This window comes from Mastigoproctus giganteus, chromosome 12 (genome assembly GCF_048544385.1).
Source record: "Mastigoproctus giganteus isolate SK-2022 chromosome 12, ASM4854438v1, whole genome shotgun sequence".
Classification (NCBI taxonomy): Eukaryota; Metazoa; Arthropoda; class Arachnida; order Uropygi; family Thelyphonidae; genus Mastigoproctus; species Mastigoproctus giganteus.
The window spans coordinates 132389839-132407941 of NC_143586.1; the positions used below are offsets into that span (position 1 = coordinate 132389839).

Here is an 18103-nt window from a genome sequence, read left to right on the forward strand (position 1 = left end):
TCGTTCCACTCACTTTTTTTTCTTTGTTTAATGTCATCCAATAAAAATGAAGAAACATCTCCATAAAAATTAAGTTTCAATTAGTAGCGTAGCACTTTTTTTTTTTCCAAATTGATTTTCAATGGAGATTGTTTATTTTTCTACTATTAATTATAGCTCGTTGTTATTCAACGTTGAAGCATTACGTGATCCTGGAACCTTAAGTTATTCCTGGAATTTATTCAAGATGTTTGCCATTTTGTTGTACTTAATTAAATGTTGCCTGCAGTGAGTGCGAGGGAATGTTTCACGAGGTAACGCGTCGCGTTCCAGAAACGTCGTTGTCGCATTTAAGTTTCTTTACAACGTTAATAGCGCTGATAATGTTGCGAGAGAGGAAAAAAAATGCATCAGATTTTTCTTTGTAGACGAATAGCGAGGAATCTTTGGTAAAAGAGGGGGAAGAGATGTAAAATCGCCCTTTTAAGTACTTGCACTTCAGAAATGCTTTACATTTATAATCATTCCCTCCATCCTTCTTTTGGCAGTAGAATGCGGTTGCATTCATAATGTCACACAGACATCGAAATTGTTGAAGTTCCTATCTTAAAAATTAAATTAGGCATTGAGTTAATTATTTTTATTTGTTTTAGTTTTAGTATTGTAAACTTTTCTCTATGCAGAATGTTTCAAAAGTGGGTGAAATTTTTTTTATCCCCTTTACTTATTGGTTTTAGGATAGATCAGTTTTCAGATCACTTAGAAGTAAATAATAGACCATTTAGAAAAAAATAATTCTGCGACGTATTTCCGTGGGTAAATTATATACTATCATTTTTGTGGGGAGAAACGGTTATTAGACTTTCAAAAAGGGAAGCATAGCAGTCCTTAATTGTTTAGGTTCACATACTGAACTTTCGCAAACTGTTCTAAGTGACCTCCTTTCATTTGAATGCAGACCTTTCGTTGACTGCTGAATACTTTCTAACGTTTCCTTATTGGTGCAGTCTGTTTCATATTCAAATTATATTTGTCGCCACAGTTTTGAGGAATACTGAACTTCCACTTTTATTTGTCCAAATGACTTCACGGGAGGTAGTCATGGGGATTTCACGTTGGAAGACTGCTGGGCAAGCAACAGGGACCTACGGACCTTATCCACTTAGGTGAACAGTTCGATGGTTCCCATCGGTTGTCTGCCGAAGTTGGCATGGAACCCCGTCGTGCACAGACCATGCCACGCCTTACGCGGGGAGGAACACCTTCAAGTAGACCTGTCAAAATATTTTCCAAAAACTGTCCTTAAGCTTGGCCGTTCAATTTCTGATAGACCTAACCATTTGGATTTTTTCTGTCCCGTTAATGAACTCGCGCGGCTTCTGCAAGTTGATTCCATCCGTACAAAGCTCGCTTTATTAGTAAACAGGATCTGACCTGCAAACCATGGTGTTATTGGACATGACGGCGAAAGAGCCATTGAAAGAACTGCTGTCGTTGGAAAGTAGTTTGAGTAGTCAATTTCCCTTTCTGCGGTGAAAAGGGCACAGTTGCTATTGCGGAGGAATACGTGAAAGAGACTCGTTAGGAACCCGTGCAGCAGCACTAAGTGAGGGAGATGGCCAGAGAGTGTAGTGTGTTTAGTGTCAAATGGCACCAGGGGTTTCCCCCATCTCCGCGTAGTATACATTGTGGGCGCGAAACAGAACACTGTCAATGCCAGAGGTTTAAAAATATATGGATTTTGTATATGTGTAGTGTCGTGTACCGTTGTTCCTCTGGTCATTTAGCCGTTGGGCCCTTAATGGGACCCAACGTTGTCCACACTCTGCCCCGTGGAGGTAGACCAGGTACAACAATATTATAGTTATTTACTCTGGCAGGTCCTGCCACCTAATTTCCCGAGATTTCAGTGCAAGGACCTATAAACGTGTGTGGGGGGAAGAAATAGGGTTAGCCGAGGTAATCAAAAATTGTTAAGGTTTTGAGTGTGTTGGTTTGAACGCTAGTCATGTAAATTTTTAAGAGAGAGCAGGGGGAGACCGAAGGCTGGGGTGAAACAGACAGAAATATGGGGGTCAATAGAGAAGGCGACCCCAAGGTGTCAGTGGGGCAGGCCCATGCCCCACCAGAGGGAAGGAGGGATCAGCGGGGGGGAAAGGGGAAGAAAGGACCATTCAAGGGAGCATGGTTTTGAGAGCCAAGATGGCTTTGAACATCAAAGCTGTGGCAAGTCTTCTTAGGAGTTCCCGTTCAGTGAGTCCAGTCCGGTCTAAGAAATGTCACTCATGGGAACGGTGTCCCATCTTCCAGTTTGTGCTAGTTATGGTCTGAATCTGGTCGCACTTGGGACGCCTGTCCTGTTCTTTGTGGTGACGATGACGTAGTGATTGGTTGGTTTGCACTTTTGTTACAGCCTGGAAGAACCAGGCTGTGTGATTTCCTTGCGGCAGGTTGACCAGGGCTGGGGGTTATATCTTAGTTGGATCCAGTAGGTTAGAATCAGCAGGTGGCGGAAGTGTCCGGCGTCTAGTAAACATCTTTTGGGCAAATTCAGAAAAGGCTCTGTAGGTGATTTCATCCTCCAGTAGGTAATGCTCCTGATTTGTAGGTATAAAATGAAGTTGGATGTCAGGTAAACCACGGAGAACTTCGTACAACTCACACTCGTACATAAGATGATTCCAGGGAGCCGCAGGCACACCTTGGGTCATCAGTAATTCCCAGTAGATTTAGTTTGCAGCGGATTGCTCGTGCTCTGTGAGTGAGGAGGTAGGTTGTATATGAGCCTGGGGAGAACCAGGACGGATACTGTGGATATGTAGTTTGTACACTTGGTAGGAACTTTCATGTAATTTCTCCCTTTGTGGAGTCTGTCCAGCGTTGTTTCCAGATGGTCATCAGATGGGTTTATAGTCTCATTTTTCACCATGGATCGATTATTGGCAAGATCTGTGGTAAAGTTCATGAATGTAGTGCTGGTTTCACGGTTCAGATGGTAGAGCATACCCACACGAGCAACCTCCAGGTCTTAGGAGTAGAGCCCCCGCAATCACCTGAAGCGCATGACTTGACACTGTGTTACAGGCACCTGTTATGTTCAAAAGGATCGGTCTTTGGATTATGCGCAGTCTTCTCCGGTTCGCTGCTGTTGAGGATTTACGGTACCAGGCACCCGAGGCGTGTGTGATGATCTGAATGAAGACTGCCTTGTAGAAGAGCGCAAGGGTGCGCCTCCCCAGTCCTGGAAAGTGACCCTGGTGACCATTGCTGTGAACTTTTTATTTTTGCATGGATATTGTTGAGATGAGGGACAAATGATAAATTTCTATCCAGGATTACGAATAGGTATTTTAAATCAGTTTTCAGCCTGATCGTCCTGTCATAAATTTTTATTTGTGGTGGTCTTTGTTGGAGTTAGATAGCCTTTTAATAATATGGACTGGGGTTTGGTGGGAGAGATGGTTAATTTGTGCTTCTCAGCCCACATTAGTAGGGTTCCTAGAGCTCTGTTAGCGAGGTCTCCACCTGAGCCGTGGAGATGGCGGCGAGGATCAAAGTGAGATCATCCGCATAGGCCTGCGAATGGACGTTTCCAAGGTCCAAGCAAAGAAACTTGTCGAGGACGTAATTCCACAAAACTGGACCAAGAACAGAGCCCTGCGGACATCCACAATAAAGTTGGCGTTCCACCCTGCAGTGTGGAGCCTGTACTGTGATTTTTTTTGGTTATTCAGATAGTTCCAGAGGCAGGCGAAGAGGTTACCTGGCATGTTCGCTTCTCTCAGTCATGCAAGGACGCTTGACCACCATACGGTGTCGAACGTCCCCGCGAAATCTTCCGAAATGACCAAAAGGGTCAGAGAGTGTACGAAACAGTAAGGTTAATTATGAGGGCATCATTAGACTCGGGAAAGAGGAGAGATTCCTTTGGATTGGAGAATGGCCAACGCCTCGCCAATATATAAAGGTGGTTGGTAGAGTAAGATCAGTAACTGCAGACCGGTTAGTCTAGTTTCAGTGGGAGAGAAAGTCCTTAGAGGCAATGAGTAAGAGTTCAGTGCAGAGTCGCCTAGAAAGAAATGGTATTCTGAACGACACAACATGGTTTTGCCAACGGAAAATGTCTAACTAACCTAATAAACTATTTTTACACGATTACTCGTGAGCTGGATGTAGGGAACAATTTCGACATAGTTTATTTGGATTTTACCAAAGCATTTGACTCACTCCCCATGATAGGTTACTGTATAAGCTGGAACATATTGTGATTATTTTAAAGATTCTAAGATGGATTGTAGGGTGGCTGCATGGCAGAAGCCAGAGCGTTGTGATCAATGGATATTCTTCGGATTGGTGTAACATCAGAAGTGGAGTTCCTTCAAGGATCAGTTCTTGGATCACTGTACTTTCTTATTTTCATAAACGACATCGGCGAAGAGAATGAAGAGCACGATGTCAATATTTAAAGACGACATAAAGATTGGTAGAGTAGTTAATGATCATTACCAAGCAGCGTTTCTTCAGGATGACTTGAACAGGCTTCTAGAATGGTCAGAAAAGTGGAAACTATGTTTTAATACAAGGTCTTACGCTTGGGGAGCAGCAACCCGAAAATAAATTATACATTTTTGTGGGGGGGGGGGGTTGAACTAAAAACAGTAGAGGAAAGGAAGAAAAAATCTGGGAGTTCAGGTAGGGGCAGGTATAAAGTTTTCTGAGTAGTGTTAACAGGCGGCCAGGTGTCCTATCGATGATTTATCGAATATTATCATGTAGGGATAGGGAAGTCATAATCCCAGCGTATAAATCTATTATTATTATTATTATCAGTTTATTAATTACTCCTATAAGATTCGCTCTTGGATAACCATAGGCTAGGAGGGTTATAACTATATACTTAGGTGCGTATTACCACATGTAGAAGTGGTTATTATATTGCAGTACATGTGAGTCCCACCCGCTAAAATATTTTCCATCGTGAGACCGCAATTTGGAATACTGTCCAAGTATGGACACCATGTCTAAAATAAAGATATTGCGCTTCTTGAAAGTGTCCAAAGATGGGCAACTCACATGGTGGGATCGGCAAGAGAGCCACCTTACGAAGGACTTAGATTATGTGGGCTCCAAAGCATGGGTAGCCAGGCACCACAGAGGGGGACCTGATTAAGGTTTATAAGGCTCTGAGGGGTTAGTAAAATGAAAGAGGGCGGAATTTTCACTGTTAAAAAATGCCAAAAACTAGTGGCCATACATTCAAATTACAGGGGAGGGGATTAGATCGGAAGCTTATTTTAGCCAGCGAGTAGTTGATTACTGGAACAAGTTGCTTCTGCAGGTAGTTGAGGCTGACAGTTTGAAAAAATATTCAAAGTTCAATTAGATAGTTACCTACATGAAGGCTCCACGTGCCGAGGTTGGGCACCAGGAATCAGCTATCCAGGTGTTAGCTGCTCCCTGGTGGCAAAGTGGCCTGGCATAAACAACACACACTATATTATGTCAGGCCCGCTTACAGAGATTCTGTATTCCATCACAGAGACATTAGGTGGAGATAGGCATACGCCTAGAAGCCACCATAGACAGGAAGCACATACCTACATAAGGAAGGAAGTGCATAATTTGCATTGTCTTATCTACTTATTTTTTCCTGGCTGGTGCGGCCTGTAGCTTTCTTGCACTCTTTGGCTATACTACGGTAATGTTAACTTATCGAGCACTTGTCTGTGATTCTTCCTAGTTGAATCCAGATGACTCATTTTGTTGCTTTAGCGACTGATCCTGGACGGTGTCCTGTTGCTACCTTAGTGGCTGAACTAGTGGTGGCTCTTTATTGCTGCTTTAGTGATCTGTACGATAGATGGCGGATACCGAAGATTGGCTGACCCTGCCTAAACATAATAAATATAATGTACCTGCAATGAGATAAATGTGTGTCTTTTCCTTCACACACCTATCGATGGTCACCAACGTTCGGCAGTTTGTCAGTTTTATATTAGAAAAGGTTTTGGCAGTGTAATCGTTTTGCTTCAAGTGAATTTAAGTGCAACCATACGTGAAGAGCACATCTGCGTACTCAGTATTGGAAATATTGAATGTCATTGATTATCAGTACTGTTCTGCCCCATATATACTTCCTCCCTCCTATTCATTCCGATTTTAAATGATTGCTGTAAATCACGTACAACTCAAAGAAAAAAAAAAATATGGACACGTTTGAATTATAACTTTTTTTTTTTTTACGCAAAGTTGTAAGACGCCCTGTATATCAAAAACACACTGCGTTTAAGATCACTGCCAAAATTCCATGTAAATTGATTTTAAATTTGAAAATAGTGAAAGAGAATAGTAACATTTTATAAATTACTTCAGAATATGTACTAGAGATTTTAATTATAAGTATAAAATCGAGTACCTTGTGGCCAGTAGATCATTTGCACATTCGGATTTGGCCTCTGTTTGAAACTCTTCATTCACGCTATTAAATTTAACACGCCATTTTTTGAGATATTTGCTAATTGAATAATTCTATTAATGATACAGTATGTACCATGATCTGTACTTTTGTATACTGGAAAAATATGATCCTCCAATATTTTACTAATATGTGCTACAACTTTCTTTTCTTTTTCTAGATGGAATGCCTGCACAACGAAAAGCTCCTTAACAGAAAACTTTACTAGTCCTTAACTGTAGATGTAGGTCGTCATGCCCCGACTACGTCTCCGACGGCTGCTACTAACTTTGGTAGCTGTCGTCTCATGCACTTTGCTCTTCTTCAACCTCAGTGCCAGAGAAACTATTGTCGTAAAGACGGACGAAGGCTACAGTGGTGCGGGTGACGTCGCGGTGCGACGTAAGCCACACTTCCAGGAAGTTGCGCTTCCTCCTCCTCCTCCCCCTTCACCACCCGTACCATCGACCTCAGCCAGTTCTCCCGAACCCGAACAACTTTTTCCTGACAAGCCTTGGTTCATGAAACACGGTGCATTACGCCCACAGTATTCGGAAAAGAACCCAAAATTGTGCCCTGACATGGACCATAGTGATCGCATTGTTAATCAGTTGATGTACATTCCGGCCAACTATTCCTTTGTACAAAACGCGGAGAAACCTCCACTGAAGAAAATCCTCTTATATTTCGGAAAAGGAGGCTGGAATGATCTTCCTCTTGGCAGGACTGTGTTCCTTCGTGACAAATGTCCCGTGGATACCTGCGAACTATCGATTTCACTCCGTGATGCGGAGAAGGCGGACGCTATCTTCTTTAAGGATAGATTTTTATGGCCCTTTCACAAGCGATCTCCCAACCAGGTATGGATCTTGTTCCTGTTAGAATGCCCATTACATACCCAGGGATTTAAAAACTTAAAACATGTTTTCAACTGGACAGCAACCTACCGCCACGATTCGGACATCGTGGCCCCTTACGAAAAATTCGTTTTGTACGACGAAAAGGCGAAAAATAGAAGTCAGGAAAGGGACTACGCTGCTACCAAATCAAAGAAAGTGGCATGGTTTGTGTCTAATTGCAATGCTAGGAACAGTAGGTTAGAATATGCCAAAAAACTGAGCAAGCATATCGAGGTAGATATTTACGGTTCCTGTGGTAACAAAAGGTGTCCCCGAACTCAGACCAGAAGGTGTTTCCAAATGCTTGATCAGGACTACAAATTCTATCTGGCGTTCGAGAACTCCAATTGCAAGGATTACATCACAGAGAAGTTCTTCGTCAATGGACTTGGGTAAGTGACTAGCATCAGTTAGATAACGTTTGATCGAGCTAATAATATTATTATTTATTAACTGAAAGCTAATATGAGAGTGATTCCGAAATAGATCCCAACACTGCTATATGGAATTCAACGAAGTTAAGAATTACAAATCAAAAGTTAGCTTGAATATGGGAACTGTTTTTATTATATTTTACTCGATAATCACCCTTTCGTTATATTGATAATTAGTTGTGTATTAATTTCACTTCAACTGAGATCACGAAATCCATTCTCGCGAATAAAAAAAATTCATTAACTGCCTCGATCACATAGTTATTCTCCTTGGTGAATGGATCTTCAGATCATAAAAAAAAGTAAATTTAGTTGTATTTTTATGCAGCGTAAAATCAAATTTATTGTAGTATATTTTATTATTCTCATCGGAAAATTACAATAAATTTACTGTTAAAATCAGTACAGGAGTTTCTAAAATAATCACATTGACATAGGTTTGGAGCTTGGTAATGAATATTCAGATATTGGCTTTCAACAATCGAATACATATGCCATCTTATCCTATTAAGATTGTTAAATAAGGAAAGATTATTCCTTCACTACATAGAGCATCATGAAATGCCCTATTTGATAGGATCGTTCAGTGAGAATAACTCCTCCTTATTTTCTTCATTCATGGCGGAACCCTGCACACGAAACACTGTAATTTCAACCAGCTGCTTAGAATTTCAGGGTTGGAAATGTAAATTATGTAATGCGAAAGAAAAACTGAAAAAACGCATTCCTAGGAGGTAATGGCTTACTTTCTCAACACAGTCTTCCCACCTGTGATGTTGCAGTATTTACATCTGGTCGATGAGACCGTTGATTACAGCTGTGAACAGTTCATAGCTGTTGTTACTGTTTTGCAATAGGCACGGGATGAAGTATTGCGCTGTAATGAGTCTTATTACGTTGTAGTCATCAGGATCTGGAGACGGAATATGATAATTCCGTGTACGAACAAAAACCATTTTAGTTCATTTTTGAGAATCCGCCTTGCTTTTTTTATGTTTGAATGCATGGATTTGCCGGCTGGTGTAATTTTTTTTTAAAAAATTCTTTCCAGTGGTGGTTATAGCCAAGAATTGTTATTTTGGATACATTGCACGCCTTTGTTTGCTAATGTCACATATGTTGAAAATGCTTTAACGTGAATAAACTTTAGTTCAATAGAGGATGATATATTACAGTTTTCTTTAGACTATATTTGCTTGGAATCGTCAGTTGTTAGGGATCAGTAAAGACTTTATTTCTTTATATGCGTCATTTACATTTCTTGAATTTAAAGGAAGTACTGGGAATTTTGTGCTGCTGCATTCGTGAAAGTCTCTAACAACAGATTACTGATAAAAATCAACACTAAATTTAATTTAATTTGAACTACCAGCTTAGATGCCATAACTTTTATTTCGTGTGATGTATTGCTAATTTTTATTCAGATACTTCCTTGCATCACAGTTGGCTTTATTTTGCCTTTAGCTTTTATTTATAGATTTTTCTAACTAAAATCACATAGTGCAGTGGAATCTTGGATTGTAAAAATATTAACCCGAGTATTGTTTATACTTTAATTATTTTATTTTAGCTAATCGTGCTTTTGGATAAAGGTGTTTTCAGTTGCATTTCTTTGTCTCTGAATAGCCATTTTTGATTAATGTCTATTGCTAAATCAGCTCAAGATGCTTTAGAAACCTGGGAATGTTATTGTCATCCCTGGCATAAATAGAAAGCCGGCTTTGTTTTTCATGAAGTGGGGATTAAAAATAGCATTTTTGTTGCTTGAATAAAATAGAAAAGTAAATAAATGTCACTGGTAAGATTGCATTTGTAACCTTACCAGTGACACCGAAAATAAACTGCAAAAATAGTTGATTTCAAGAATTATTGTGCAATATTATATTTGAAGAATTGATTTCAAGACGCAAATTGTTTCTTCTTGAAATCAAGACTTCAGATATTTCACATCTGCTTCTTTGACTTTCCATAAACAACGATCTACAAAATTATTATTGTAATTCTTTAAAGGCATTGTCGTTGCAAACTCCAAAATAAGTAGTGCTTGTTTGATTTTTCAATAGGTAGTATGAGTTTTATTTTTTTAAATTTTTGCTGACATAAAGGTGGCAATTGGCACTTTTTTTTTTTTCAGCACAACTTTTTGCATTTGCAACAATTTCTTTAACGTGGTATAATAGTGGTTAATTTTGTATTAACCATTTGTTAATTTTGTAGATCGATATTTGATCACACCGGGTTTGATTTACATTTTAGTTATCACACAGTTCTTTGCTTCCTCAGCGAATGTTGTGCAATTATTGCGGACCGCTGCTTTCTGATTTAAAAATAAATGAGCAACAGTTTCTCATTCAGTGCATAATCTGTTATGGCTTTATTAATATTTTTAATATTCCTCATAAGACTTTTAGAGGTGGTAATGAGTGAAGTCCAAATCCTGAAGAAATCTCGGCAACTCATAATCAAATGTTACGGGTGGCGAGTGTATATAAGAAAGATCTGTGAACTATTCGATGAACTAGATTGCTGCAGCCCTGGTAGAATTTCATGGAACTGAGCACTATAATAAATAGTCAGTCGTAGAGTTAGGGCATTAACTAGGAATCCACAATTATTTATGCCTGCAATAAGATAAATCAAGTTACTTGAAACCAGGTAACACCATACCTAAAGTCTGGGGTGTGGAACGGTATCTGCTGTCTGTTTGATTTAGCGATAGATCATCTTACACGATACCTCTTCCACCTACGCAGATTAATACTGTTAACAATTAAGAACTTGAATGCAAATTGAATTACTAAATAAAATATAATTGATAGAAAAGGGAACTCGAAACAATCACCGGCCCACCTGGACTTGTGCTTCCGTAGCATAATGATATCAGTTTAGTTGCAGGTGACATGTCATACACACCTTGATTTCACCGCTCCCAAAGGGGCGTCAATTTGGGTCTTAGTGGTTGTGGCCCTTAACCATCACCCTCCTGGACTTCTAGTCGGTCTTGTGATGTGATCATGAATGATCCTACTGTAGGCGTAGTGATATGGATTTGATAAACTGGTGCTCTCCAATTTCGCATATAGTAGTTGGTTTTAATGCTGCTAGATTCCAAGAAAGTAGAAACATAATAAAAAAGCTAAATTCCAGCACCGCTATGGTGCTGGAATTTAGCTTGTTTATTATGTACTCTAGCGCTTTTCCAATATCTCGCGCGCGTTTTAATTTTTATAAAATGACTGTTACTTTCCATTTCCCACAATCGCAGTGCTGATTTTTTCTTGTCTTTATTTGCTTTGGTATGCCAAGGGCTTATACCCTTTCTGATCTTAATGTATTCTTGAGAGCATATTCCATATCAAACAGTTTAACTCTATCCATGGTACCATTTATTTTTGGACTGGTGATAGAAAGCCTTTCTGTCACTGGTTCCACCTAAACAAATTGCCTTACGATAACAAAAAAGCAAGAGGTCTTTATCGCAGCTTCAGGTATGTACTACGCCAGAAATACTATTTGCGCTTCAGCCGTTGTTTTCTTAGGTCTGCTCAATATCAATGTTATTAAGAACAATCGTTTCATAAGTATCGGGTATCATTGATCAACTTCCATTTTGTTAGCGGTCCCTGTTAAAGACAATCAAATAAGATTCTTTTAGTTTATCATTTAGCCTTTCTAGCAGCACGAAATACTTTCAGAGAATGCTGTTATTCGATTGGGATGATTGGTCGTGTCAATCCAGTGGTAGCGCCGTCTTTTCAAGTATACTTATATAGTTTTTCGTGTTAACGGCAAAGGGGTTCCCCTTAACTTAGAGTAGTATATTGTGTCGTAGTACAAAAACTCTGTAAATGCCAGAGATGGCGAGAGGTTTGGTGTTGGTCTGTTGTTCCTCAGGCATTATACATACATCATTTAGCTATTCTAATACTATACTTGTATAGTGGTGTTTTTTTTTTTAATGGCGGTCGCCGGAGTTCCTCCCATTAGTCGTATATTGAACATGTGGATATGTGTTTTTGTAATGGCAGCACCTGGCTTGTCAGTTCATCTCCGCCTCATATCTCTGTGAAGAATAGTACCACTGTAGAAGGGCCAAAAATGAGTAGTGTATGTTTGTGTGTGTGTGTGTGTGTGTGTGTTGGTCTCTTGGCTACCAAGAAGCATCAGTCACTTGGGCCGATGATCCGTATACTATTAGAATAGCTAATTGATCGAAGGAAGTGGACTTTTTCTGCATGTGCTAAAAGAAAATCCTGGATCGTTGATACTATCGAGAATTTTCGCCAAAAATGCATATAGAGTTAGATTATGCATTATAGAGCAAACTTTCTTATCAATGAAGCCATTGGAATTTTTTTTTCCCTTAATATCTTTGCGGAGGGACGCAGAACCACTAGTAGTTAAGAGAGCCGTGTAAAAGTATTTTCACTTCGAAGCTGACGTGAATAAAGACATTGGAGGTTTTTTTTTTTATTTTATTAGTAGCGCGTAGTCTTATTTGTGCTCTCGCACACAGCTGTTTTATAGACACGTCTCAATATTTATCACAAATATTTTTATTCTGCTTTCTATTCGAAGAATTAAATCATTGTGCTGTTTTGGAAAAGTGTCACGTGAACGCCACCTTTGGACGTTCTGCAGAAAAAAATATATTACTGAGACGTGTAGAAAATAGATTGTGTACTAATCTTGTTTCGCCAACAGTTTATATATTTTTTGGAATGTTAACTACTGTCATTTAAAATGACTGTTCGGATGCATTTTCTTTCTACGTTGCAGTTCTGCTTCGCTGTCAAGTGACTCAGATTCGTTCTTCTAGTAGTTATAGTTTGTAAACTTTGCACACTACAAATTGTCCTTGTAGAATTACCTACGGCTGCTTCGCAAATCCCGAAGTCAGGATGCAATTGAAGCAGTTTAACGTTTTGATTTTGTTCCATTACATTAGGTTTAACTTGTACTAGTCACGTACTTGCATATCTGTGATCAATAAGTCATACTGCATTTCAAATATGGAGTTATTGTCGGCCACTGCTTTCATATTACAATTGCTGTTATTCCAACCTATCAACTTTGGGAAAAATATAATATTTGGATTTCAGTTTAGAGATTTATTGTTGGCTAATTTCGCCCTTTTGAATTCACAGATAACTGTTAAATGGAGAAAGTTATATGTACTTCCAAGTACACCTCCTCAATACTTCGGATGCCGTACCTACGCTAACTTTTGTTTCCTTTATGTAGATCCATGTTTGTATTTCAGTGGTGGTTCCCCGCAAAAGTTGTGGCATCCAATTCTTTGATCATTCAGACAAGCTTAATATCGACTAACTTCTCTGATTTCTCAAAGTGCTAACCGTTTCAGAAAATTCGCCACTGCTCTCTATATTCTGAAAGCATAAGAGGTACGGTCATGACTCATGAGTAACGTCAAAAATTGTTTAATAATGAAGACCAAGTCTGTATCCGAGTGGACTTTTTACGTGTCTCTGATGCGAGGAAACGTTTACAGGTCTTTTCAAGTGGGAGGTTGAGTTATCTGGAGCTCAATGTATAGAATTCATTGTCGATTTTGAGAACTTCACAGTTCAGTTACAATTCAAGTGCTCTTAATTAAGAAAATACTCAGTAAAATTGTATGAGAAAGTTAAAATTACATTTGGATGGCGCGGTGATTTAGGCCGATATAAATAAGCCATTGGTATTAACCAATGACTTATTTATATCTGCATAAACAAATATATTGATAAACAATTTCAAGTTTAGCTCCGACATTAAAACCACTTACAGAGTCAAGTCACAATATTATGACCATCCCCCAATGCAGACATCACACACGCCTAGTAAATCATACAGCGCACGTGTCAAGTATGGGCAAAGCATGCGACCTATCAGATCTGGAAAAATGCATGATAATCGACCATCGGGCCAGGGTACCAGCATTTCCAAAACAGCGGACCTTGTGAAATGCTCACGTGCTGCAGTGGTGAAAGTGTATCAAGACTGGACGAATGGGACAGTTTAGACTACCCGACGTGCCGATTGTAGAGTCCCATGCGCCATTGATCCCAGAGGTGAACGTCGGCTGAAACGGTTGGTCATGACCGATCGGCGCGCTTCTGTTGCTCAACTGGCCGTCCAAATGAACCGTGGGGCCACCAGAAAGGTCTCCAATAAGACAGTGCAGCGAACCCTGTTGCGTATTGGGCTCCGGAGCAGACGCTTGGTGACAGCATCCATGCTGACGACCGTTTATCGCAAACAACGCCGTCATTTTGCAGAGCAATACCGACACCGCACCCCTGCCGAGTGGCAACGGGTGGACTTCTCCGATGTGTCACGGTTTCTGCTCCGAGTGGATGAACGGTGGCGTATTAGGCGTGACACCTCCGAGAACAGACAATTTTTTTTTTTTCATTTATTAACACACGACTGTATATACATTCTCAAGATACATATTAATCAATTTATATACAAGATTTGTATATAAAAATTATATACATACTCATATATATGCTGTGCCCCTTGTGTCCATATGCATGTGTGTGTCCTGGTATGAAGGGTGGCTCCTAGACATAAGCCCCTCTCCACCTATTACTCCCTTGATAGCTCAGAACCTCTGCAAAACAGGTCTGAAAAAAGTGTTGTCAGGCCATTTCGCCACCAGGGACCAACCAACACCTGGATCACCCATTCTCTGTAGAGATCCCGCACCCACCGGATGAAGTGCTATACCGGTAGGTGCCAGCAATGCCGCCCCCAAGGCTGCCCAGACTTGGAGGCCAGCAAAAATCCGAGAAAAGACACGATTGTTGGCAGGAGGAGGCAGGCTGGTGGGGGCGGCGTAATGCTCTGGGGAATGTTTTCATGGCATGGCTTGGGTCCGCTGATACCTCTGGAGGGCACTCTGAACGCAAATGGTTACCTATCGATCGTCGCCGATCAGGTACACCCGTACATGTTGACCGTGTACCCTGGAGGTGATGATATCTATCAGCAAGACAATGCCATGTTGCCAGAATTGTCCGTGAGTGGTTTGAAGAGCACGACGAAGGCTTCAAGCTTACTCCCTTGGCCACCGGATTCCCTGGATCTTAACCCAGTTGAAAATCTATGGGATCACCTCGATCGACACATCCGACGGATGGATCCTCCACTAAGGAACCTACAGGAACTCCTGGGTTACTGCAGGCTGCATGGTCACAAATACCCTTAGCAACCTTCCGCGGACGTATTGAGTCCCTCCCACGGCGACTGGCTGCGGTGCATGCTGCGAAAGGCGCATATTCTGGATACTAGGTAGGTGGTCATAATAATGTGACTGGACCCTGTATACTGGCTGTCGCAGTAAAACGTTTCCTCAGAGAAGGATGCGACAGGCGGATCCATCTTATACATATTAGAGAAAAATATCTGATATGTATGATTTTTCATGGAAGTTCGTCTGAAATGTTAAGAGAATTTCTTTCATTTTTGAAAGAACTAGGAAAAGAAATAACTTTGTAGATGTTTGGTGCTTTACAAGGCTTTCTTTTATCTTTTGCCTTATTTCTGAGCTAAAAACAAACAAACATTTTATCTTGATTAATCGAAGACGGGTTACGTATACTTCAGAAATGAAAATTTTGCCTTAAAGTAATTAATGTTATGACACTCGGTATTTGAATCAAAATATGGTTATGGAGTTTAGGACAATTGTATGCATAGTAAAGATTTTAATGTAGAACCAGTGTACTAAAATTCTTAAAAACAAAACAAAAAAAAACAAAAAAAAAAAATAGCAGTATTGGGGCACCATAAGATGATCAGGTGTGTAATCTGTCAACCATGCTAGTAATATAAGTGTTGCAGTAGTGCATAGTCATCAGCTGAACTGCGCAATTAACCTCGTTCAGTTTCAAGCGAAATAACACTGGTAACAGAGCTCAACTAGTTCTAAGGCAGACAAGTAGTTAAGCAGTGCATTATCAGACTTAATTTTAAGACCGAATTTGGAACTATGGAGTACTCACTGACCTCTGTGTGGAATGTCATACAGAAATCTAAGATCAGAGGAGATTATAAGTTGAATCATGAAGCAGCTGATTATCATTTTGACTGCAAAAGATCTCAGAATGGTCAAACGTATTATCAAACCAAATCGTCATTACAGCCGCAGCGAAATCACTGAACACCCAGCGACATATATGGAAAATTTTCATAATGATTATTGTACTGATGCAATCGCATCGCATCGTGACGATTTTCGGGGATGATGATGATGGCGCACATACTAATGATCGAAAAGTGCTCAACAATTTACATTGGTACTATGCCTGAAGAAATTGAACATGGGAGGAGTGAAGAATCATGGTACTTTTTCGATCTGATGGAAGAGTATGAGTTTGGCGACAACCAGCAAAACGTTTCTATTCGGGATGCATCATCACAGTTTGGAAGATACAGTGATGAGATATAGTGTGAGTATGTTGGTGTGAGTATGTTGCCCCTGGGCTGCTGATTCTTGTAGACGGCACAATCCTGCACTTCCTGTGCTGGTAAAATTTTACGGTGAAAGGCGATACAAGTCTCGGCGGAAAGCTTTCCCTCCCGTAAAGCACTAAGTTATGACCAGGTTTGGAGGGAGAAAATTCCACTGGGAATGGTCATCTGAGGGGTTAGACGCATTGAGTTTGCTGGGTGAATTGGAGGAAGTATGTGCGAAATCGACTGCGGAAGCAAACAAACTTTTAATGATTTCCTCACGAGGCATGGAGGAAATATTTCTATTGAAATTTCCAAAAAAATATTACATTTTGGGTCAATGTAATTGAAGGTCAATGCCGAGTATATACATAATTTGTTTTTCATTAATTTATGTGACTATCTCTTGGTGCTCAACTACTTTGGCAATATAGAACCAAGGGTTGCCTTACTGACAAGCTAGCAAGTGTAGCTGGGGCATTGAAAATTTAAATCAAGATTCATTCGACAATAATAAGATGGTTCTTTACTGCCACTGATGCAGTCATGTTTTGTGTAATCGTCTCTTGGAGGATACAGTACTTAAGTGAGGTAGTAATTTGTGAATGAATAGATCCTTTAAGATAGTAAGGACAATTTGGACCTGTTAACATTACACAAAACTCGACTCAATAATTATACCTAATGAAAGCTGAACTCGTTGTGATACCATACTTTGCGAAAAATATTAGCTAAAATTTTATTATTATAGTGGTCATTGAGCTTGTAAAGCTTGGATGTTATTAATTAATCGCAAAATTCCTGCAGAGAACTGGATTGAAATATTCTAGCATGGAATGCTGGAATTAAACAGATCAAAATACGTAGATGTGCCCTTAGGTTCCACTTTAGTAGCTCATCGCGTTATCTCTGATTTGTTAATTAGTGTGTAGACGATCAGAAGTTATCGCTCGATATTTCATCAGCCGAGTGCTTCTTGTTTTATGTGGGAACGGACGTGTTCTTGGGAAAAAAAAATCAGTTTGGGAAAGTAGCTTCTCTTCAAAACAGAAGCGTGCGTGTGTGTAATAAATTAAATTTCATTATTTCAGATATCCTTCAGTGTCTGTCCTGTTTTGCGTAATTCTCTGTTTAAAAAAGTGGACAGTTTTGCATGAAATAAGTCCGCTTCGTCATATATCATTGGAGGACACCTCTCCTCTGCCAGTTATTTTAGTTTTTCGAATGGAATATATGGTTATTGATTGGCAGAAGTTCACATGGTCAGCAACACATGCAATTCATCCTTATGAAATGCAATATTCTCCATAAAGGAGCGCAAAATTACACACAGGGATTTCTAGCAACTCACTCGAAACTGTCATGGTGTAATCTGTAAAAGTAGACATCACTATAGGTCTTCTATAGAGTCATTTGATAGCAGCCATTGTATAAAATAACTTTTGTCTGCTGGAGAGGACTGCGAGCCATCTGATAATAACACAAGGCCGCTGATTGTGGACCAAAACCGCGTACAATATAATTCATTCGCAGTTTTCAAGAGCAAAGTGGGCTCATTGTTCCATATTGAGACGTACAGAAAACTGTTATTAGCGTGCGCTCGCATGCACTCACGAGCGAACGAGTCACTTTATGCTGATGAACCCAGCACAAACACATGTCCTGTTTGCTTACTCAGCTGAACGTTATTGTAAAACGGTCTAGAATAGTTTTTACTGAAAGAGAAACTACTGCCTGTGTATAAAGAAGTGATCTTTACACACAAACAAAGAAGAACGGCAGTGAAGCCGGTTTTACAAGGGCAGTTAAGAATGATGACCTATTGTTGTCCGGTCGTGGGTTGCAGAGGAAGCGAATTTTTTCTTCTTTTCTTA

General features: G+C 40.0%; 1 protein-coding gene across 1 annotated transcript in view; it reads left to right on the forward strand.

Moving 5' to 3' along the window:
• FucTA (glycoprotein 3-alpha-L-fucosyltransferase A) overlaps window positions 1–18103 on the forward strand; it is a 305570-nt gene that overhangs the window by 195575 nt on the left and 91892 nt on the right. The window contains exon 5 of the mRNA XM_090385904.1: window positions 6615–7724. Coding sequence (XP_090242030.1) covers window positions 6688–7724 — 1037 coding nt within the window. The 5' untranslated portion in view covers window positions 6615–6687. The remainder of the gene's footprint in view (window positions 1–6614; window positions 7725–18103) is intronic.